At 43.5% G+C, this 25282-nt stretch overlaps 1 protein-coding gene across 1 annotated transcript in view; it reads left to right on the top strand.

Moving 5' to 3' along the window:
• ckap5 (cytoskeleton associated protein 5) overlaps window positions 1-25282 on the top strand; it is a 71196-nt gene that overhangs the window by 40699 nt on the left and 5215 nt on the right. Inside the window, 12 exon segments of the mRNA XM_080002413.1 lie at window positions 842-1045; window positions 1389-1524; window positions 6274-6467; window positions 6751-6926; window positions 15616-15789; window positions 16057-16177; window positions 22197-22376; window positions 23225-23412; window positions 23494-23569; window positions 23725-23913; window positions 24380-24517; window positions 24618-24701. Coding sequence (XP_079858539.1) covers window positions 842-1045; window positions 1389-1524; window positions 6274-6467; window positions 6751-6926; window positions 15616-15789; window positions 16057-16177; window positions 22197-22376; window positions 23225-23412; window positions 23494-23569; window positions 23725-23913; window positions 24380-24517; window positions 24618-24701 — 1860 coding nt within the window.

Below are 25282 nucleotides of genomic sequence, written 5' to 3' on the forward strand. Positions count from 1 at the left end.
ACAAAATGTAGAGTCTATCAATATTATGAGTTTCAGAAAATCAGAAAATTTGTCACCAACCTCAACGGACTTCATCACGTCATTAACTTCTTCCATTGTAACAACGTTATGTAATCCATAACGATACAGAGAAGAAGGTTTTCACAGACAAGTGAGACCGAAACACCCCTGTGCTGCGCTTTAACTGTCTGTATACGGAAGTGACCTAGGTGTGTGACGCCAAGGGTTCTTCTTCGGTGTTTCACAACAAAAAAGTGTGTGTAAAAAAAGGAGTACGATTTAAAGGTGGAATACTCTCAACACGGTTTCACATTGTGACTTCATTATCACATGGAATATGGATTAATGATCTTCACCTGGACGGTCGCTTTAAAGGAAACCATCGATCGGCGTTGTCCTGCGCTGTTCTGCGTCTTAGTAAGTGAACTGCATTTCCCCATGTAATCTAACAGGAATATTTAACTCCATGGTTTAACATTTTTCTACTATTTATGAATCAAAATCGGTTTTGAAAATGCGAGAGATTAAAAAAAAAAACCACAAAGGAAGACAAATCTGGAAAATCAAATTTTCCTTCAAGAAATGTTTTTTCAACTTATTTGGCTGCTCCTGACGATTTTAGAAATGCGCGAGATGCCGGCTTTTGCTGTGGTGGGTCACATTTAGGAAAAGTCAGGGCAGGATTAAAACAGGACTCATACATTTAGCTTTCTTGTCTTGATTCGTATTGATATCACCAGGCCCTAGTGTGTGTGTGGGTGTGGGGGTGTCGGTGGGGGTGTCGGTGTGGGTGTCGGTGTTGTGAGGGTGTTTCTGAAACTGCGCCACTTTTCCCCACCAGAGGTTGGAGTGTGAGGCCGAGGCGACCATCGGCTGCTTGGACCTGATTCTCAAGTGGTTCACTTTGAGGTTCTTCGATACCAACACCACAGTCCTGATGAAGGTCCTGGAGTACCTCAAGCTGCTATTTGCCATGCTTTGCAGGGAGAAATACCACCTCAGCGAGTACGAGGCAAACTCCTTTGTGCCCTACCTTATTCTCAAGGTCAGTTCCTCGCCCCATGATCGCGCAATGGCATGATGAAACTAGTGGATGCAGATACCTGAAAGGGCTGCTGCCCTGCTCTTGTGATGTGATCTTATGACGCCACACCCTGATCCCAGCGCAAGCGATGTATTGATTGAGTGCCTGTGTTACATTTTATTTTTGGAAAATGGTCACTGTTTCACATTTAAGCAAATTGGTAAACAAATGGATTCTGACTAATTTCCTTCAGTGGAATGAATCTCCTTTTTTTCTCCTTCATTTTCCCCATCGTAATCCGGTAAATTGTACTTATGTTCTTTGTTTTCATCCCCTCTCCCCTGCTGCCCCCCACTCCCCCCAGGTTGGGGAGTCGAAGGACGTGGTGCGTAAAGACGTGCGCTCCATATTGACCGTGCTATGCAAAGCCTACCCCGCGTCCAAGGTCTTCCCTTTCCTCATGGATGGAACCAAGTCCAAGAACTCCAAACAGAGAGCTGGTGAAATGCTAACCTCCTCTTGTTTTTTGTTTTCTTTTCATCTTTCTAGCCAATCTTTTCTCTTTTTACTTCTAAATTCTATGCCGATTATTTTGCCTGGGTTATAGCCGACTCCTAACATGATGCTATTGCATAATAAGGTTCCCATAAGGTCATAAGCTTCCCATCTAAGATCGGGGTAGTCGTGCTGTAGACTCGTAGCTGTCATCGATGAGTGTGTGTGAGTGAAATACTCAAATCTGTCTCTATGTGATCCCAATTTGCCAGGTCACGATTCAATCAAACATGTTTGATTTTTCGGGGCTAGTCTTTCCAAAATCCTTTCGTGTGTGTGCCTCAAAGCCTCAAATCACCACGCAATTTTCAACAGCCAATGAAATTGTGCACCTTTACGATGGCGAGGCCAAAGAAAGTGGCAAATGGCTGTGTGGACTTCTGAAATCGACGAGCGACTTATGGAATAGTGGCAAATGAGTGTCTGATAAGTGTATAACGTCATCGCTGTAAGTTTGCTGCATAAACCACACTAGCGGGCTGCATCCATCCATGTTTGTTTTGGTATCAGAATATTGCAAGATATTTTGCTTCTCGTGAGAATCTCACGGAAAGATACATTCTTGCGAGTACTGGAATAAAACTGTCGTCCTTCTTAAATTTGTGCTCCTCAAAGACAGCAGTTGTTATGTGTGTGTGTGCAGAAAAGTCGTTAAAGGTGTGCTCTCAATCTTGCTGGAGAGGCTGCTGGAAGTCTTTGTACCTCATTTAGCCAGCTTGATCTTATTTTATTTGAATTTAGGATAGATGCGTATATTCACATTCTGTCTTGTGCTTAGTCATTACAGGTACTCCTCACTTAAAAACCCACCTGTTTAACGACGATTCGGACTTAAGATCAGCCCTCCGACCAGTCTGTTTTGTGCGCTGCGCACAATACCGCAGCGTCTCAGCGTCAAGCATCTCATCGCACATCACCGTTTTCAGTCTGTCTCGTTCCCACAGTCTGTCAGTATTCACTACACTAGCGTTCGCAATCGCCACGCTCCCTTACCGTGAAATAACACGGGTCCTCGCCTATCAACCAACCGACCTGGTCGTTAAGCAAATTGGAGGAGGAACGGAGGAGTTTAGTGAGGAGTACCTGTATATCGTTTAGGGGTGTCACGATTCTCGAAAGCCACGATTTCTTTTTTTCTTTTTATTTAATTTATTTTTTTACTTGTGTGTCAGCATGCTCGGCATACAACACAGAGTACTTGTGTGTCATTGCATCTAGGACAGAGTTAGTCCTCAACTTCTCAACCTGAAATGCCACTGTTTATTCATTCTTTAATCATCAATTTCACTGCATATATGTAGGACTGTATGTATCTGACAAATAATCTCTTGAACTTGAAGCACTACTGCAATAACAGCTTTTTGTGACAGAACCGCCACCAATCCCCCTCGTTGGAGAACTATCTTACCATGTTTAAAATTAAATATGATTTCTTCAAAACATAAGTATATATTTTATTAGTGAACAAAATGAACCATGCATCAGTTGCACACAAAATCACTGTGTTCAAAGAACAAAACTAACTAAACATGAATTTCACACAAAAACATAACTCAATGAATATTTACTGCAAATCAATGTGACTTTTGTTGTTGCCATTCGGATACAAGTTCAGAAATAAGCGGCTTCACCTTGGTAAGTGCCACTCTCATATCATTTTCGCAACAAAGTCTGTTCCTTTTCTTAGTTTTCATGTCTACCATCCTCAAAGGATTGCTCGCAAAGATACGTTGTAACAAATGGTGTGAGTATCTCAAGGGCTTTCTTAGCAATAAGAGGGTATGGTACGATTTGGTGACACCAAAAAGTTGAGCGTTGCTGTTGAACCTGGCTCTGTTGAAGTTCAATGATTTAGTCGAGGTATTCATCATTGACATCTGTGGTCGCAACACTAAACGTGAACGGCTGCCTCACCCATGCTGGATATGACTCTGGTGGGGAAGTATCCGTCGAGAGACTTTGTAAGCTCATCTAAGTGCATGGCAATTGCTTGCTGCAGCTCCCCAGGTAAAGAAATGTCTCCAATTCCAGACACTTCTTCGATCTTACATACACAGTCGTCCAGCAGGGGAAAGTTTGCGAAGTTAGCATTCTCTGTTCCTCGTTTCCATGAAGGTAGCTCTTTTTTTAAACGCCTTCAGGTTTTCTTCCGCTTCGATGATGTTGACTCCACCGCCCTGCATCTGTCGATTGAGATGATTGAGAGCATCGAAAATATCGGCCATGTACGCCAAAATGAGAATGAACTCAGAATTTTCGACGTAATCTCCGTGACAATGTTGGTACTCTCACAAAAACAGGGCTAATTCCACACCCATGGCAAAAACATGATTCAGCACCTTTCCCCGGGATAACCACTGAAAGTTAGAATGGTAAAGAAGTACCTCGAATTCAGAGCCCATTTCCTTACACAGCTCTTTGAAGATGTGGTGCTTCATAGCACCATTTTGCACATAGTTCGCACATTCAACTACAATTTTTAACACTTCTGCCAGTTTTGGAGGCAAGGTTTTTGTTGCCAACGCATGCCTGTGCAGAACACAGTGCATAACAGTGACATGTGGTGCATTGGATTTCACCAGCGCTCCAAAACCAGAGTGTTGTCCCAGCATGGCTGGAGCTCCGTCCGAACAAACTGCAGAAACCATATTCCACGAAAGATCGTTGTTTCTGAAGAAGTCATCCACGAGGTTCTTCACATTACAAAATAAAAAATCTTCCTTTAATCTTCCTTTTAGCCAAGATGTCATCGCTCATGTCGTCTATTCTGCTGCTGATAGTGTCATTTGAAAGATGAATTTGGGATAACATCTTCAGCAGCAGTATGATATTCGCCATCTTCAAGGCAGCTGGTTTTACGAGTGTTTCACCAATGGTGTGTGGTTTGCCCTGCTTCGCGATCAGGTACGAAACTTCGTACAATGCTGTGAGGATTGGTTTGTCGATGGGTACAAAACCGAGAACAGGCAGAGTAGCCTTTTCATCTAATCTGGCTCTCTTCACCTTGAATTCAGCGAGTGTTGTGTTCTTGTATTTCCCATCTCCATGCAGCTTTAGGAAGTGTTCCTTTAGTTTTGCCGGTGCTGGACTAGAATTGCTCAACTCGGCATTGCAAATCATGCATTGAGGACGCTGACTCCCATCACGTTCCTTTATACACGTGAATCCATATTGTACGTATTTGTCCAACCACTTTCTTTTTTTGCTCAACATAGTTAGTATGAAGAGATTTAAAGATTAAAAGAAAATCACAAATTACGTACAATCACAGCAGCCACAAGTAAAAGCCAAAGCCAAGCAATGTGGCGTGATCAGCTGCAGCCAATGATGGCCAAGCGGAGCGTGACGTCACGAATAATATGAGTGGGCTGAATTTATTTTGTGTTACACAAAAACATAATTTTACTAAGCAACTAAATATTTGTAATCTAACACGGCAAAGAAAAATTGTCTGTTGCCAAATTGTCGGCCAATTGTCAATTTTTTGACGGCCAACAAAAACGGCCCGACATTGCTAGTGTGAACCGGGCTATACTGTGTGTGTGTCTTGACCCCTACTGGACCCCTGAGAGTGACTCAACGAACCCCTGGGGTTTGATCGAACCCAGCTTAAGAACCACTGCTTTAGAATAATAAACAATGAGTTATTTATTACACTACTTTTAAGTTAACCACCAAAATAAACGCAGAAAAATGGATGCTATTTTTGCCAGAGGGGAGTACTGGTTGTAAAATGCTAATTACTACCTGCAACTCCGATCAGAGTCACTTTTTTCCAAACAAAGCAAATAAAAACTCTAGATGTATTTAATTGTTAATTGTTAATTGATGTATTTAGTTTCCTGCTGCTGTTTAGCTTTGGAGCAGATCCCTCCTGAAAAAATCCCGCCCGCATTCTCACGGTCCGATAGCAAATGTCCACAAGCCCGTGGTTGGGACCCTGTGTACTAGAGGACATTCCAACGGTGACGGTCGGGTTTATTTCCCACTTTCATCCGTGGAATTACTCAACATTCTGGTCAAAGGCGCACTCTCACTTGTACACACAGTGAAACGCCAGAGGAGAGGGAAATGCTCCTGTGCGCCTCCGTCAGCGCATACATCGCACACCGGGAATATTTCTCTCTATGTGTTCACTGTGCAACAAACTGGATGAACTTATATTGAAATGTATTGTTTTGTGTTTGTATATTCAAATTCTATTCAAATTACGTTGCTGCAGCCCTAGTGCCAGGTGGGCAGGTGCAGTCTGCGTTGGGGGATGCGGTGCAGCGGATTGTTCCGCGGAGCAACTACAGCTCACCCAACACTAAACCAAACTTCATGAAAGTCAGTTCGGAGCAGCGCGAGCCGCAGTCGACAGCCCTTAGTGGCTTAGGGTGTTTACCGCCAGTTTGTGACCGCCCCAATATGGCAACCATGTTGGACAACATAACCCACAAAATTACGGGGAGAATCGCAAACCTGATTGTGATTTTAAAATTCAAAGTCAAACGCCCATTTCGATCAATTTTCAATTTCTAATCGGAATAGTGACACCCCTAATATCGTTTGTGTGCTTTTTTTCATTGTCCAAATCTTCTCCTGATCCATTTCTGCCACATTTTGAGGATCTTTTCTGAAATCACAAGAATGCTCTCTACTCGTCCCTTATGCGCGCTTATGCGCTTCCCTTTCTCACTTCTTCTCTCCAGAATGTCTGGAGGAGCTAGGCTGCCTGATCGAGGGCTACGGTATGAATGTGTGCCAGCCGACCCCTGCCAAGTGCCTGAAGGAAATCGCCGTGCACATCGGAGACAGGGACACGTCTGTGCGCAACGCCGCCCTCAACACTGTGTTGGCGGTGTACAACGTCTGTGGGGAACAAGTGTACAAGCTCATCGGAAATGTGAGATTTCCACTAGATCCCTAACTGTGATTTCACCGGAGTGATTTTATTATTATTATTATTATTATTTCAAATCAGTCAGAAAAGTATAGAAATTAAAAGTCAACATAAAAATATGAATTTCCTAAAACTAAATATACAGCACCCTAACTATATCATGACAAGTCAGCCAATTTGGCATGATTTTTCTGCATCTCTGTCAGCAATCGAGTCTTTGTCTTCCATCCTCGACCTCCCTCACACTGTTCCTTATCGCTCTGTCCCACGCTTTCTTCTCCTGCAGTTGTCAGAGAAAGACATGAGCATGCTGGAGGAGAGGATCAAGCGTTCAGCCAAGAAATCCGCCGCCGCCCCGACCAAGCAAAGTGCACCGGAGAGGTCTCAGGGAAGAGAACACCCAGCCAACTCCAGTGGCACCTTCCTACGCAAGCCCGCCCAGGAGGACCCCAATAAACTCAAGTATGTCAAAGGTTTTGCTTTCCATTTCAATTTAGGAAAGTTGAAGGTGGACAAAGGAGGTGGGTGGGAATTGCCGGTTTAGACATGATGGCAATTCCTAGAAAATCCAGGATTTACCCACAGGTATTAATAAAGTCATCTTATCTTAAATCCCTAGAAGGGGCTATTCTGCGTAAGATAGTTACTTAAGAGAAATAAAACATTTAGTTTAATAAGGTTTAAGGTCATTTTAAAGTCCCTTTAAGTGACGACCCAGTTTTAGATCGGGACCTACCAGTAGAGAACCACTAGTATAGAGAAATGTAGAGAATGGAGTACACTTTATAATAATAATAATAATAATAATAATGACCTTTATTCCACCTTTCATACAGGACATGCAACTCATGGTTCTGCACATTAAAGGGCCATCAAAGAGTAACAATAAAAGCAAAGCAAAATGCATTTACAAAGTAAAATAATTTAATAATTAAATACATTAAAAACAGGGTGAGAATAAGCTAATATAAGTAGTTTTAATAAAGAAGGGTGAATATTATGCTCATTTTCAGATTTGGGGTCATCAATTGAGACCACGAAGGATCACGATTGTTCATCAACTTATTTGAATTCTTATTTCTTGCATTTTACTGTCACGACAACAACGAACATAGGATACATATAGCACAATCAGGATGTGGTTGGTTGATGTAAACCATAGTATTACAGGCATACTTATTTTCTTACGTAATTAACTTCCATTTATCCTTTATAATTACCCTAACCACACCTAAAAGAGTGATACTGTATTGTATATCACATTTCTGCTTCATCAGGAACTGTGGGGCGGGGCTAAACAAATTTCACTCTGGGACTGTGATAAACTTATCAGAAATGTACTTTAGTGAATCATTCAACGGGCCTCTAGGTTAGGGCTGCACCAGTTGTTTGAATATTACACCCAGAGTATTTTTGCCATTTTGTCATCAGCCATCTGACTCTCAGAGCCATAACTATCTCTTCAACTTAAAAAGTTGAAGAATAAAAGGGAGTAAAATAAAATACATCTAAAATAAAAAACATTCTGAATGTGTTAATGAGAAGAACGGGGACAATTAGCAGATGAAGATCGTGGGTGCAAATTTCGCATGGAGAGTGAGATGGGTCCCGCTGTAGACCTGATCTAAGGTCCTCTACAGCCTTCTTTCTCTCCTCTCCTCCCGTGATCTGACTCCGCGGGCTGTTGTGATTATGCTGTGTGCGCACATAGTAGCCACTTTCAGTTTTGAACCGTCCGACTGAATATTGATAACACACTTAGTATTTTACTTTGAACGAAATGTTCATGTTCAAATGTTGGTTTTATTTCTATTAAAAAGCAAAAAAAACAAAGGTGGGCACGGTGGGCAAGTAATGTAATTTGTGTATGCCCAAACACCGGGTAACCCTGGTAACCGTTGCCACCCTACTTCCCTTTATTTTGGTTAAAAAGTCCATGGCAGCGATACTCCCATCATAAACCTTGGGCTGTCTGTTTTCTGCTCGGAACTAATCTATTCTTCTCTCGTTTTTGTTAATACTACTTCATTAAAGGCCACATATCCTACGCTTCTTAATGTATTTATATTATTATTGTATTTTTCTATATGGTTGAGCCAGAGATGGACTGTGAAGTGTTGCTCAAGTTAGTGAACATTACAAAGGAAGGCTGGCTTTTGTCCATACAAATATAAAGACAAATGCTGTGTCTAGATGTTGGTACTAAACATATTTTATCATGTAAAACTAGCATTAAACAGCATCTCAAGGTTCATCTTGCATGAACATTGAATATATTTCATTGGCAACATAAAAAATGTTTTTAGTGTGGTTGAGTCTGCTTCCAACACCATGACGACTACCTACATTGTTGAAACTGAGTTCAACTCATCAACCAAAATAAATCTTTTTTTAACTTTTTTCCTGGATATGTGGCCTTCAAGTTGTTGCATGTTGGTTTCGCTTTCACAGACACATTCATTTCCAACATCACAGATTAATATGTGCAACCAAAAGACAAGGCAGGCCATTGGGATTGTTTTTGGAAAAGTTGGAACGATGTGTCTGTGAAAAGCAACTCTTATGTATGTCTTTTCTGACCGTCCATTTCTTTGGTTGCCAGGTTAGTTTTGCTGGCGGCCCCTCCCACCCTCGCTGTCTGTCTCTTAACTCCTCACCTCTCTCTGTATGTGCAAATTCCTCCGTTTCTCTGCCTTCTCTGCCTGCCTTTCCGGATCAGAATAATGTATCGCACGTATAGGATGTGAGTACCTCTTCTTCTTCTTCTGCCTCCTTCTCCTTATTCTCCTCTTTTCCATGCCAGTGTAAGAATGCCTATTAAAATTTGACGCAGCATTATTATTAGGGGAGACTGATTACTCTTTTAGTTTCTAATGGGAAAAGATGCAATGATTGAGATGGCAAAAAGGGTAAGTCATGGTGTTAGCTAAACTGGCGACAAAATCACCACATCTTACTCTTCGAGAAAGAAAATCCACGGTTGTGCATTCAGGTTGGTTCTTCACAATACCATTCTGTCACAGGAAAACTGTTTCTCTGACAGCATTACAATATTAAACACACATGATATGTACTGTATGAAATTGTGATGTAGACTACCCATTCAAAGATTCAGTCACCTTTTCTTGTTGGCCAAAACATTACCACCACGATGGCCCAGAAGGGAAAAGAATGCGCTTAAATTGACTTTGTTACCAACCAAGGCTCATCATCTGATGAATTTACCCGGGCTCCTTTGAACGTCTAAGCAACATTTAGTAACCCAGTGGCATAGGTTTTGGTTGTACAGCTGGTGTCATGAAGTCTGCATAGGCAAAAATCCCACTAATAAATAATGTGTTAATAATCTGTTGTATAAATAAATTGGGGAAAAGTCTTTACAAGGTCTTACGATCCACATGATCATTCAGTGCTGGCTTAATCTGGACATTCTGGGTATATTGTTATGATTCCAACGTCAGTTGAACAAACTGATAATTGCTCACAATACATGTCAGTTTTGCCGAGTACACCATGTGTACTCGGCAAGAATGTTGTCATGGTGGTTACACTTTGGAACCACCAGGCATTAAGCTTGTCGCCACTGTAACAACTCAATGTCCATCATTTAGGCCGACCACATTGGCTCTTTGTGTGTATATTATATCAGATCCAACAATGTTAACTATGAAATCTGTAGCATGTAGTCATAATTCACACTACAGGGCCAAAAGTATGTGGGCACCACTTCAAATTAATCAATTTGGCAATTTTATCCACACCCACTACTAACGCTGTATAAAATGAAGCATACAGCCGTGCAGTCTCCCTCGAAAAACATTTGCAGAAAAATTGGATGTTCTAAAGAGCTCAGTGACTTTCAACATGGCTTAGTGGTTATAGAATGCCACCTTTCCAAAAATCAGTTTGTCAAATTTCTGCTCTGCTAGTGGAAATGTCTAGGAGCAACAACAGCTCAAACACAAAGCGGTAGGCCACATAAGCTCACAGAACAGCACCGATGAATGATGACGCATGTTGCAGGTAAAACCATCTGTCCTCGGTTGCAACATTCACTACTGAGTTCCAAACTGCCTCTGCAAGCAACATCAGCACATGAACCTTATCATGAGCTGTATAAACTGGGTTTATAGTGCCGAGAAGCTGCACACAAGCCTAAGATCACCATGCGCAATGCCAAGCTATGCATTGTGCATGGTGATCTTAGGCTTGTGTGGCTGGAGTGGTGTGAAGCACATCATCATTGGACTCTGGAGCAGTAGGAACCTTGGAGTGATGACTCACACTTCAAACATCTGGCAATCTGATGAAAGACTCTTGGTTTGGCGGATGCCAGGAGAACGCTACTTTCCTGAAAAACATAGTGCTAAATGTAAAGTTTGGTGGTGGAGGAATAATGGTCTCGGGCTGTTTCTTCATGGTTTGGGCTAGGCCCTTTAATTTGAGTGAAGGGAAATCTTAATGCTACAGCATACAATGACATTCTCGAGAATTGTGTGTGTCCAACTTTCTGGCAAACAGTTTGAGGAGGGCCCTTTTCTGTTTCAGCATGACTGCCCCTGTGCACAAAGCAAGGTCAATTAAATAAATGGTTTACTGACTCGAGTGTGGAAGAACTTGACTGCCCTGCAGAGAGCCCAGACCTCATCTCATTCAACACCTTTGGGATGAATTTTGATACAGAATGCGGCGGCGCGACTGGTGTTCAACCAGCCAAAGAGGGCACATGTCACTCCGCTGCTCATCGAGCTCCACTGGTTACCTGTAGCCGCCCGCATCAAGTTCAAGTCTCTTATGCTGGCCTACAGAGTGATTGCTGGGAATGCTCCCGCCTACTTAAATGCTCTTGTAAGAGCACATGTTGCCCCCCCGGATGCTGCGCTCGTCAAATGAGCGTCACCTGGCTATGCCGGCCGTACAGCCACGGCAATCCAGGCTATTCTCATTTGTAGTTCCACGTTGGTGGAACGAGCTGCCAAAAATGACCAGAGCAGGGACCTCCCTCTGTCTTTAAGAAGCACTTGAAGACCCAGCTCTTCAGTGAGTACCTCCTGTCCTAACCTACAATTACTTAGCACCACCTAGCAGTATTTATTGTTACACTAATGTTGTTGTTACACTAATCTCTGTCGCAATGTAGTTTGAATGTTATTCTTCCTTGTAAGTCGCTTTGGATAAAAGCGTCTGCTAAATGACTAAATGTAAATGATGAATTGTAACGCAGTCTGGGAGCCAGGTCCCATCGGCCAACATCATTGCTTGGCCTCAATGATGCTCTTGTGTCTGAAAGTGAGCAAATAGCTACAGCCATTCCACCAAATCTAGTAGAAAGCCTTCCCAGAAGCATGGAGGCTGTTACAGTATAGCAGCAAAGGGGTGACCAACTTGATGTAAAGGCCCATGATTTTGAAATTAAATGTTCAACAAGCACATGTGGTATTCGGATGTCCACATGCTTTTGTGTCTGGTGTGTTTCAATGACAGATACTCTTAAAAGCCCAGGCTTCATTCTCTTTGTCCGTCTTTGAATGATTATGGGTGGTACTGTTGCCAAGTTATTTATTTATTTATTTAAGAGGTGCGTTTAAAGATTTACCTCAAAATTGGTCATTTGATGTGTTCGTGGTAGGAGGGATGGTACATGTTGTCTGAAGCGTGATTAGCTTGCATGGTTTTTAGTATGTCATCCTGAATTCCGTGACTTATCTTATCTTGCTACTTTTAACGTACTATATGAGCATATGTCTGGTTTCAGACGAGGCTTGGGCCGATATTCACCACTATATGCGATATTTTCACAGTATCTAAATACCTCTGTCCATTTGTCCGTCCGCGGATCACGGGGAGCAACGGACGGAGCAGCAGAGCGCACAGACAAGGCTCATTTACTTGTGTGCACAAAGAGGATGTACTGTATGTGGAAGTATGTGCGCAACAGTGAGGAAGTCTATGGAAGATTTGGACTTTGTGGCTCGGATGGTCCATTGATTAAGTCCAGGTTATTACTTGCATTACTAAAATTATATTATAAAAAATGTTTTTTAATAATTGTGATAGAGAGCTGCCAATTCTCACGCTTTGACGGTAAGACTCACGTACAGTGGGGCAAAAAAGTATTTAGTCAGCCACCAATTGTGCAAGTTCTCCCACTTAAAAAGATGAGAGAGGCCTTTTATTTTCATCATAGGTACACCTCAACTATGAGAGACAAAATGAGAAAAGAAAATCCAGAAAATCACAGTCTGATTTTTAAAGAATTTATTTGCAAGTTATGGTGGAAAATAAGTATTTGGTCAATAACAAAAGTTCATCTCAATACTTTGTTATATACCCTTTGTTTGCAATGACAGAGGTCAAACGTTTTCTGTAAGTCTTCAGAAGGTTTTCACACACTGTTGCTGGTATTTTGGCCCATTCCTCCATGCAGATCTCCTCTAGAGCAGTGACGTTTTGGGGCTGTCGCTGGGCAACACGGACTTTCAACTCCCTCCAAAGATTTTCTATGGGGTTGAGATCTGGAGACTGGCTAGGCCACTCCAGGACCTTGAAATGCTTCTTACGAAGCCGCTCCTTCGTTGCCCGGGCGGTGTGTTTGGGATCATTGTCATGCTGAAAGACCCAGCCACGTTTCATCTTCAATGCCCTTGCTGATGGAAGGAGGTTTTCACTCAAAATCTCACGATACATGGCCCCATTCATTCTTTCCTTTACACGGATCAGTCGTCCTGGTCCCTTTGCAGAAAAACAGCCCCAAAGCATGATGTTTCCAGCCCCATGCTTCACAGTAGGTATGGTGTTCTTTGGATGCAACTCAGCTTTCTTTCTCCTCCAAACACGACAAGTTGAGTTTTTACCAAAAAGTTATATTTGGTTTCATCCGACCATATGACATTCTCCCAATCCTCTTCTGGATCATCCAAATGCTCTCTAGCAAACTTCAGAGGGGCCTGGACATGTACTGGCTTAAGCAGGGGGACACGTCTGGCACTGCAGGATTTGAGTCCCTGGCGGCGTAGTGTGTTATTGATGGTAGCCTTTGTTACTTTGGTCCCAGCTCTCTGCAGGTCATTCACTAGGTCCCCCCGTGTGGTTCTGGGATGTTTGCTCACCATTCTTGTGATCATTTTGACCCCACAGGGTGAGATCTTGCGTGGAGCCCCAGATCAAGGGAGATTATCAGTGGTCTTGTATGTCTTCCATTTTCTAATAATTGCTCCCACAGTTGATTTCTTCACAACAAGCTGCTTACCTATTGCAGATTCAGTCTTCCCAGCCTGGTGCAGGTCCACAATTTTGTTTCTGGTGTCCTTTGACAGCTCTTTGGTCTTGGCCATAGTGGAGTTTGGAGTGTGACTGTTTGAGGTTTGTGGACAGGTGTCTTTTATACTGATAAGGAGTTCAAACAAGTGCCATTAATACAGGTAACGATTGGAGGACAGAGGAGCCTCAAAGAAAAAGTTACAGGTTTGTGAAAGCCAGAAATCTTGCTTGTTTGAAGGTGACCAAATACTTATTTTACCAAGGAATTTACCAATTAATTCATTAAAAATCCTACAATGTGATTTCCTGGATTCTTTCCCCCCATTCTGTCTCTCATAGTCGAAGTGTATCTATGATGAAAATTACAGCCCTCTCTCATCTTTTTAAGTGGGAGAACTTGCACAATTGGTGGCTGACTAAATACTTTTTTGCACCACTGTATATCAACCAGTTCATACACTCACAGGCCACATCTCGTTTTTCTCAGGCTGAGAATCCCAAAATAAGTACATGGTGCCTGTCACTGTTCGTATGGTGAACCGAAGATCCTTACTGCACGCACTTTACGTGAATGCTCATGGGCAACTTCCTAGTTGGTGTGGCATAAAGTGATCCGTTATCCGCCATCCGGCGTAAAGGTTCACCCAGTGTTTTTATTGTAGACGTATGTACATTTAAATCCTCCTAAATGAAACTTACCTTAACTTACCTCCAGCACTTACCTCACAGAGCAGAAGTCCTGGCTATTAAAATATCAATGGCAACCAAGAATCGCGATTGTGGCGCCGCCCCTTGCAGCCGCCTGCGCGAGCACCGCGTGTCAGTTATGCACATTTGGCTATTTTTAGTATTTTTAGAGCTTATAGAGCTTATTGTGCGTAATCACCGGGTGTCATGACATTTCACTGCATATATGTATGACCGTATGTATATGTTTCTGACAAATAATCTCTTGAACTTGTATTGTAATTGAAATAAACCCAAAAAACGCTGTGCGCAATCGTGCTTAATGGAAAAACGTTTTTACATGTCCGTCCATCCGCCAACAACGACCATAATATTGTGCATCAGGATATTTGGGGGGGGACTGCATCGTGATATAAAATTTTGGATATCGCCCAAGCCTATTTCAGACCTACAAAATACATCCATAAACTAATATTGTGTCCTTCATAATAGGCTGGTTTTTATTTTTGAGTTTCAACAGGTTCATCTAGACATTAGAAAAAATGAAAATGTTGTTGGTGGCTTTTAAAGATACAATAGGAAAAAGTATTCAGACAAGCGAGATTACAATGGACAACATAAACCAGTTCTGCTTTTGCTTGTTTTCTCTTCTCTGGGCAGGGTGTTTGGCTTTGCTTTTTTCTCATCCAAATTGGTTTATGTTTAATGGGGCTCCGGTATGAGTTTGCAGGGTTTCCCCCAGAAAAGCTGTGAGGCCCGTCATACAGAAGATTTCAATGTCTCACTCTCCGGTCCACTAGATACTGATCGTATAGACGGGAGCGAGTGAGAGAATCAATGTGCTGCGCGCTACAATTAAATAAGATTTTACCCATTTTAAATAGTAAAATAAATAGGAAATTAATATGTGGCTGTCAATGTTGAAATTTGATTAAAAAAATAACCTTTATATATACAATAAAATAAAAACGCTGATGCTTAGGCCCGGTGGGGGGTCAACTTGCAATACACTGGGGGAAACCCTGATTTAAGAAGTCTTGAGGATTGAAATGATGGCACAACCTTGTGGCCCTGAAATAACAAATACATCTTGCCCATGCCATGTGTGTTTGAGTGAAGGATGGCGATAAAAAGGCACTAGGATCTATACAGCCATCTTACTGTAGTATACTTCTCCTCTCACCCCTCCCTGCTCCAACCCCAGCCAAGCCCGTCAGAATGCCCAGCACAGCGAGCCGTCCCACCCCTGCATTCCCAAGGAGTTCCAACTCGACCTGGACATGATCGAGACCGATCAAAGCAGGGTCAGTGAGCTGCCGGACCTGGTCCAGCACAAACTGGATGAGCTGCTGGAGCCCATCATGATCCCCGAACCCAAGTCAGTACCTAAGGGACACTAGCCAATATATAAACACATACACGTACTTTTATGCTTGCATGGATTTCAATAAATGTTTGGGTTTTGAAGAGACTTGCACGTAAATTTTTTGTCAGCGTTTTCTACAATTAACTGTGTGTGTGTGTGTGTGTGTGTGTGTGTGTGTGTGTGTGTGTGTGTGTGTGTGTGTGTGTGTGTGTGTGTGTGTGTGTGTGTGTGTGTGTGTGTGTGTGTGTGTGTGTGTGTGTGTGTGTGTGTGTGTGATAGGATGAGGACGGTCTCTCCCCACTTTGATGAGCTCCACAACAGCACAGCCTCTACCATCAATTTTGTAATTTCCCAGGTGGCCAGTGGCGATATAAACACCAGCATCCAAGCTCTGGCTCAGGTACGAGGTGGGGGTTAAAACTATTCGCAAGTGGCCAGTCTAGAAAAAGTTAAAATGGGACTTTAAAGTCCATTTTTGATAGATGTGATTATTAGATTGTTAGGTTGGCATTTGATTACCCGTTCAATCTCATTGTAAGATGACATTGGTTAGCATGCGTCTGGAGTTACATTTTAAATGCAAAATGAAATCATCCTACTTTGCCTGTGAATCCAACAAATAAAAAAATGCTGTACAGTTTGCAACCTTATATTAGTATTTTTGTGCATAGAATTTCATTCATGTTTGAAAGTCGCAAGGCAGCGAGGAAAAAATTGTTAAAAAAAATTGTCAAAATTTTCAATTTTGTTTAATAAAAGTTAGTTGTCAATTTTCATTTGTGTTCCAAAAAAATGTTACAGGGGTACAGTTTAACCCTATACTCATATATTTTCCCCATTCAACATTGGGAAATTGTTTATCATTGTTCGCAGTCCTATAATAGTTCTCCAGCCAGTGTACTGTATATGGTGTTAGCTACAGTAGCTCTCCAGTCAGTGTATATGGTGTTAGCTAGTACTCCGGAAGGAGGTTTTTGTAACGTCACAATGGCAATGTCTCTTACAGGGACAAGCTGCTTGTGGATTCGATCATTTTACACAGAACAACACGTCTCAAAGGCTTAATCTGACAGGGTGTGGTGTTTTGGTGGGGCAAGGTCGTTTTTCAGTTTTTACTGTTGGTACACCTAAACTCATCGAGCAGAGAAAGTCCCCCTCAAAGATCCTGAGTTTTTTTCACACTTCTCAGAGAAAGTTAATGGGTGGTAACAATAGCTGGTTAACTCCACCTTCAACCATTCCCCAACTAGACTACTTGTCATTATCTGTCAGTGATAGACAGTTGTTAAATATACATCTACTGATGCACTTAGACACATCGTCAGTGATGGAACCTTGGGTCATTGGGTGTTTTGGGTCTTTCAACATCATACACCCTCACCCAGGCAGCCCAATCAGGATTGATCAAGTCCCGACCTCTGTCTAAGTAGCATGTACCCACGGATCTTCCCGCTTGATCCACAGCCATCTAGAGGCCTTCTCAGCTGCCTCTGTGGTGTTTTTGATGGCCCTTCTCTGGTGTTCACCTGTGATGCTCAGCAGGCTGTATGATTTGCAGAGAGACCAAGCTGCGAAGCCTCTACAGCCCACTCATATTGGCACACACCGTGCACGCCGACCCCACCTGTGGCACTCCTCAACTAAGTCAGCGTACTTGGCGCTTCCTCTCATTCGCCTCTTCCATCCACTCCTCCCAGGGAACGGTCAGCAGGACCACCTGTTTTGATAAATCTGAGAACAGCATTTTCTGGTCTCAGGGTGGTTTCCGCAATGTGCTCTGGGAATTGTAGCTACTTCCCCAGGTTGGCTTTAATCTGCCAGTCCGGTGCGATTCCAAAGAGTCCCACTGCCCCGTTTGGCTGGGGCTTGGGTTTCTCACCTGCTCGGACGAAGGCATTCACCTGCCTTGCTGGTCGGGGAGGCTTACTCTGGGTAATGCCATTGGAGATGACTTCTGCTATCACCTTCAGCACCTGGTCGTAGCAGCAGGTGTAGTGTCCTTCTCCCAGGGCTTTTGGGCAACAGCTGAGGATGTGCTCTAGCGTTCCTTTTCTGAGACACAAAGGACATGATCACATGTGTGTGTCAACCTTGCCCCAACAGAAGAGGTTGGATGGGCTGGGTAGTAATCAAAAACTTGATCCGGTAAGGCTCAGCTTGCCAAAGCTCGGACCAGGAGATCTTGCGATCTTGGTTCATAGCTTGTTCCCATTTCATCCATGCGCCTTGCTATCGCATCCCCACCATCTGGCTAGCACGCAGTTCCGCCACACGAGCTCTCACCTCCTCTTGGACCAGTCGGCATCTGTCTTTGCCCAGGGCTTTGGCATAGCGCATGGTTGGAACGCTACCAAGCCCTGCTCGTCCAGATGACACTGGGCTGACCAGCATGCTGGTCGGCCCAGCATGCTGGGCCGACCAGCACGCTGTGACGTAAGCGTGACTCAGCCTCGACTTCTTCCCAGTCCTGTCTACGATGCCAGCCCGAGAGACTTTCGGGTCACTGGATTCTCTGTATTGCAGCACCTCTCTTGCACGGGTAACCATAAACTCCTCATTCAGGCTGCTAATGGGAAGCAGAAGAAGTTTGTTCTTCTGCCCGTACAAAGCGATGCTTCTTAGGCTTCGTGGCAGGCCCAGCCATCTGCAGATGTAACAGCTGATCCTCCTCTCAAAGCCCTCTACAGTCAATATCGGGAACTCGTAGACTAGCAGGGGCCACGGAATCCGGGGAAGAACACCGTGCTGATAAATCCAGGCCTTGAATTTACCAAGCAGTCCCGATTTGTCCACTGCTGTCAGCCACGCCTCCAGCTCCCAATTTGTTTCCTTGATGGATGCAGTGTCTTTTAGGGTGCAATCAAAGGTCTTGCCAAGGCTTTTGATGGGTTTCTCGGTGACAGATGGAATCTGGGTCCTGTCCAGAGAGAATGAAAGTTGTCTGTCACTTTCTCTCTTTTGAGCACCAGGTAGATTTTGCAGGCTTGAAATACATTTGAGCCCAAGTGATGATCTTCTCCAAGCCCTGGAAGAATCATTGGCACCCCAGCACTGACCTTGTTGTATCTGTCAGGTTGTCCATAAAGGCTCTGATGGGGGGACGGTGGACTCCAGACTAGGTGAGCGGACCTCTGCACTTGATTTTGGCTGACTTGACCAACATGTTCATGGCCAAGGCAAAGAGGATCACTGAAATCGTGCATCAAGTGACGATCCCTTTCTCCAGCCGATGCCACTCAGATGGGACTGTCCCAAAGGTCACTCTCAGATTGAAACTGTTGTAATAGTCCGAGATGAGGTCCCTGATTTTGCCTGGGACATGGTACCAATCCAGTGCTGTTTCCACCAGCTTATGGGGAATTGATGCATAAGCATTGGTGAGGTCGAGCCACAGCACTGCTTGGTCTCCTTTCCCTTCTCTTACCTCTCTGATCAACTGCATGACTACTCCAGTATGCTCGAGGCATCCTGGAACCTTCGGGATTCCACCCTTCTTTACAGAGGTGCTAATGTATTCATTCTTCGGGAGGAACTCCCATCAACCGACGGGATATGATGGCGAAGAATATCTCACCCTCAACACTGAGCAGCGAGATGGTCCTAAACTTCTTGATATTCTTCGCGTTCTCCTCCTTGGGAATCCAGACACCTTCTTCGAACCTCCATTGTTGGGCTACCTTTCCCCTCCTCCAGATAACCCTCAGGATCTAACACAGCCAGTGAAGGAGTCTGGGACACCTCTTGTAGACTTTGTAGGCCACTCCGCTGGGTCCAGGGGCTGAACTGGCTCTGGCTGCCTTGATGACCTCCTAAACCTCCTTTCAACTGGGCTCCTTCCTGTTGAAGTCTGTGGTGAGTCCTGGTGGGTCTATCAAAGGTCTGTAGGGCCCTAAGTTCTTCCTCCCTTGCAGAATTACTGTGGGTGTTGCGGAGATGGTGGTCGATCTCTTCTTTGGAACAAGCAAAGTGGCCGCTTAATTTCTTTTAAAGCAGCTGCTTGGTGTCTGCGAAGGGGTTTGCAATGAAGGCAGGCAGTTTCTTGGCCCTCTTTTTCCCCCGCTGTCTGTGCCATTCTGCCCTTCGAAGAATGGTGAGCTTCTTCCTGAGGATGCTGCTAAGTTCTGATAGTGCATCACTCTCTTGTTCTTCTCTACTACCACTTCAGGACCCGCAGCTCCTGCCTTATCTGGCTGATCTTCTCTGCCTCAACTTCGAACCACTCCCACATTAGACTACTTGTCATTATCTGTCAGTGACAGACACACAGGTAGGCAGACAGTCAACTAACCCTCAGGAAACAAACTTACATTTTTAAATTGCTAATTGTACATTAAAATAAACATTAATTGTAAACGTAAGAATTGTAAAATGTGGAAATGTATATTTTTTATTATAGGCTTTTAAGCCTAATGTATTAACCCAAAATGTATATTAAGTTTTTAAGCCAATAGACATAGTACGCAAAGATCTGAGTATGTGAGTGTCTGCAGGTGCCACGGACCCGCAGTGTGCGTTGCAGGACTTTCGCTTTCTCACTAGGCGTGTTTGAAAATGGCAACTTCGCATAACATTCAGAGTTTCTCACGAAAACCCCCAGCACATTGAAAGTGATGAAAGATCCCATGAATCGTAATGAAAGACACCCCCCCCACCTCTGCCGGCATGCGTGGGGGCTCTAGTGCAATACCACCTCCACCCGGTCCGTCGGCATATATATTACTCATTTATATATTTATATTCACATTTATTTATGTATTTATTGCTTTGTTTATTTATTTCAGGTTTTATTTCATTGGCATATTTATTTTTATTTGTATGCTAAGTCCACATACATCCTCTTTGTGCGCACAAATGAATGAGCTGCGTTTGCTGCTGCTCTGTCTGTTGCTCTCCTGTGTGGGGCGTGCGGACTGAGACTGCACCAGGTGACTTCTGCTAGGCTGTCCCTTGCCCCATCTATTCCGGCATTATCATGGTATGTGTGTGTGGTGTGGGGTGGTGTGGTTTGAGCAGCCACACCTGACCTAGATCTAGGTAATTGGTGGATCCAGGATCAGAGTGGCTGAATACCTGTTGCTCATTGGTTGGTGAACAAGCAGCAGGTAAAACCCCCATCCCCACACTCACTCAGGAGAGGAGCACCTGTCATGCTATCTGCTCCTGGGCTAATTCCAACTAGTCTTCTCTCTACAAAAAAGTGAAAAGGTGCAAGACAGAAATCTTCCAGAATGTAGTTGCATGTTTGAATAGTGAGACCCACTAACGGTGCCAGAATGATTATCCCTGTAATTTACTGGGAACTATGTGTGAAAGAGGCTTAACAATAGCATTGCAGTGCTGAAAAAATACATATGTTTGAATCAAAAGTCAAATCCATCCATCCATCCATTATCTATACCACTTATCCTCGTGGGGTCGCAGGGGGGCTGGAGGCAATCCCAACTGTCATTGGGCGAGGGGCGGGGTACACCCTGGACAGGTCGCCAGTCTATCACAGAGCCAATATACAGAGACAAACCACCATGCACGCTCACATTCATACCTACGGTCAATTTTTTAGAGTCTCAAAAGTCAAATCGAATCATGGATTTGGAGAATGATGACATCCCTAATTAAGGGGGGACACATTTGATGGTGACAGGAGAGGGCTACGTAAAACTGTAAAATGTGGCATAAAAAATAATGGGTCATCGCTCGCTTCCCTTCGTTCCTACAAAATAGCTGTTCAAACCGATCGGATCGTTCATGAACACCCTAACACCACAAAACCATAGCAGAGTCCTGTTTCGGGGCTAAATTACATGATCACACAGTCGTCGTCCCCCCTCGGCATAAACAAGACGTATAATGAATATCAACCTCACCAGAGCACAAGCAGGAAGTGTTGCGGCAGACGATAGTACTGTGAATGGCATATGTTGTTCTGGAAAGCTTTCGTTTGGTAGACACTTTCTTTGTGGAATGAAGGATTTCTGAACCATTCATAGATGTTAGTATAGTTCCCAAAACAAGCAACAACCCCGTGGTCTACTGACAATGACTCTGTGTTGCGTCAACAGCTGCGCTGGTTTGTTTATAGAAGGGGTTTCACCCAAAACCCTGGAACAATAGCCAAAACTAAACTTTCATAATATGAAAACAAAGAACACAAAAAAAAAAGCTTTCTTTTGGATTTGCAGGACTTTGGTAGAACAGCTTTGGTGGAACAGCAGACTTGGTACACCTTTCACCAGACTCTCACATATGGGCATTTTTTTTCATGTGGAAATATTGCACGAATCGGATAAAATCATACACTCTCGCGAATAACGCGGGGAGCAGCTGAATTTGTCAATTCGTGCAGTTGAAAAAGTTTCTGTACAGACCACTTTAAGAGCCTTCGCCAACTCTCCCCCACCTCCTCTTCCTCACCCCTGCAGATAGACGAGGTCCTGCGTCAGGAGGACAAGGCCGACGTAATGTCGGGCCATATAGACCAGTTCCTTATTGCCACCTTCATGCAGCTGCGGCTCATCTACAACACACACATGGCCGACGACCGGCTGGACAAGAAAGACATCTTCAAGCTCTACAGCTGCATCATAGGAAACATGCTTTCTGTGAGTCACGTCAGCACGTCCTCTGGCCTGCATCGTTAAAACATTTGTTCGATAGAAATGAATATCCCAGCTGCCGTGCCCACTAACTGTGACGCAAAAGCATTTTTCCACACTCATTGTGCTTCCGTGTGGCTGAACAAGGACCAGGAATTCGTTTTGAATTCAAAATTCAACTACCACAGATGTCATTGAGCTATCATCTTAGAGCAAATCACCCAGCATTTCACAACTGTGGAAAAGTGAGAAATATATTGCATTGGGATATTGGATTTTTCCTCAAATTTGACTGATTTCGGATTTGGTTTGCATCATTTGTAAATTCTTTGGTTACTTATTTAGAAATACAACTTATTATGAGAACAAGAGAAAATGACTGCTCTGTAGTCTGTAACAGGGTGTCTGTATTTTTGACAAAAAAAAAAATGCCATTGAATGATGTAATTTTATTTTCAATATACTTCCTTTGTGTTGATTCTACAAAACTTTATGGTGATTTGTTGATTCTATGTTTACATATCGGTGATTACAAGCCTCAGTCTTAAGGGAAAAAAAACACTGAATTGTAATATACCACACCAAATTATGTGATTATTTCATTTTTTTGTATCGATTCATGGCCCTACTATACAGTATTATAGATACTACCAAAGAATGCATACTTCACAAAGTTTTTTTCCTGTTGTTAACAGCATTTAATAGTTTTATTTTCTTCAAACTTTTAATTCAGCACCTGACCCACTTCCGTTTTGTAAATGTTTTTGTTTGTCAGTGTTTCTCCGATGATATTTACACCAAAATTGTTATGTTTTTTGTATGTCTTCTCACACAATGCCCCCCCCCACCCCCAGCTGTTCTCCATGGAGTCCCTGGCCAGGGAGGCGTCCATGGGTGTGCTGAAGGACCTGATGCACGGTCTGATCACACTGATGTTGGATGGCAGGGTGGAGGACATCGAGGACGGCCAGCAGCTGATCCGATCAGTCAACCTCCTGGTCGTCAGAGTGCTGGAGAAGTCGGACCAAACCAACATTCTCAGGTGTGTCAGTGGAAGGTGTGGCTAAAAAAGAGTAACCTTCAGCACTAATATTTTTGTTTCCTGCCTCATTCTCCTCTCTAGTGCTTTGTTGGTGTTACTTCAGGACAGTTTAATCACCACGGCGGGTTCTCCGATGTTCTCCGAACTGGTCATGAAGGTAGATCCATCCAGGTCACCAAAAAACTCTGCAAATACAGTGACAAGTCCCACTTCAATTTTGAGATTTAAAAGAAAAAAAATCACTTGGTTACTCATTTTTTACAATATTTCAAACATGTTTATAAATAAAGGTTGTTTTGTTTTGGGCTCCAGTGTCTATGGCGGATGATCCGGTATCTCCCCGAGACCATTGACAGCATCAACCTGGATCGAATCCTGCTGGACGTCCATAACTTCATGAAAGTTTTCCCCAAGGAGAAATTGAAACAGCTCAAGAGTGACGTCCCACATAGGACACTGAAAACCCTGTTGCACACACTCTGCAAGCTCACAGGGGCCAAGGTGTGGAGGTTGTCAGTCCATCGGTGCCTTCGCATGTCAACGTTTAAGGAGCTTTAAAAGTGGGCCGAAAGTGAATCTTGCATTAGAAACATTTACATGTTGGTCGGTGTGTTGGTTATGACACCGCACCCCCCAAGCTCTGTCTGATGACCCACACCCTCTAAAAGGTGTACACGCTACCTGCCTGTAATACACTATCATGTGGTTCAACATTTAACTTCAACTTAACAAAAAAAAATGCTGTTTGTTGTTGAGTGTATATATATATTTTGTATAAAAAGAAAAAAAATTAAAATAAAGGTCAAATGAAACAGAAATTTCCATCCCCCCCGCAAGTTCTCTGAAGACACCTAGGGCTCAGTGACTCCCAGTTAGGAAAACCTTCCTCATCCTATCTTTTAATCTGGAGCGACGGCCACCTTGTTTAAATCATTTTTTGGGGTCTTTTGTTGTCCTCATCGTTTAGATCCTGGTCCATCTATCCATGATCGAGAACCGCAACGAGTCCGAGCTGGAGGCCCACCTCAGACGGGTGGTCAAGCACTCGGGAAACCTGTCGGGGCTCAAGAGCGACAGGGGCAACGAGAAGAGCGGCCCCCACACAGTCAGTGCCATGAACCAGTTTTTTGTTTTTGCAAAAAGTTAGTTTTCTTTCAGGAGGAGTAGCAGATGTAAATATATATATTTTATTTTTTCCAACCTAGGAGGATCGCATGTCTAAGGCTAAAGTGAGCGACATCCTGTCTGAGATTTTTAAGAAGATCGGTTCGAAGGAGAACACTAAAGAGGTACTTGGTTTCCATTGTCACGGGTGTGTAAATGTCAACACAGGGTTCTTGTCTGGTTCTCGAGTTATGTTAACGTATATCATGAAAGTAGGGCACAGTAGAAGCATGCAATGGTGATTTCCTCATCTCAAGCAATTTATTGAAACAAAAGCCAACTCAAGCCAAGTGGTATACCCACTTTGTTGTGGGTATACCACAACAAAAAATGTCAACGTCTCAATAACTTGTCATGTGCCCTTGAGCATCAATTACAGCTTGACAACGACGTCTCATGCTGTTCACAAGTCGACTTATTGTCTGCTGAGGCCTGGCACCCCACTCTTCTTGGAGGGCGGCCCTCAGGTCATTGAGGTTCTGGGGTACATTTACATTTACATTTAGTAATTTAGCAGACGCTTTTATCCAAAGCGACTTGTTGTTCATGCAGGGGCACAATGACTGGATTAATGATGTTATTCAGGTAGTATGGGCTTGTCACTGTACCATTCACAAAGTGTAGGGCAGTTCTGTATTGACTAGACTTTTTGCCCACACTGTAACACCACCACCACCAAAGGCTCGTCTGGTGACAACAGTGGCTG

The sequence above is a fragment of the Zeus faber genome (genome assembly GCF_960531495.2).
Source record: "Zeus faber genome assembly, chromosome: 6".
NCBI lineage: Eukaryota > Metazoa > Chordata > Actinopteri > Zeiformes > Zeidae > Zeus > Zeus faber.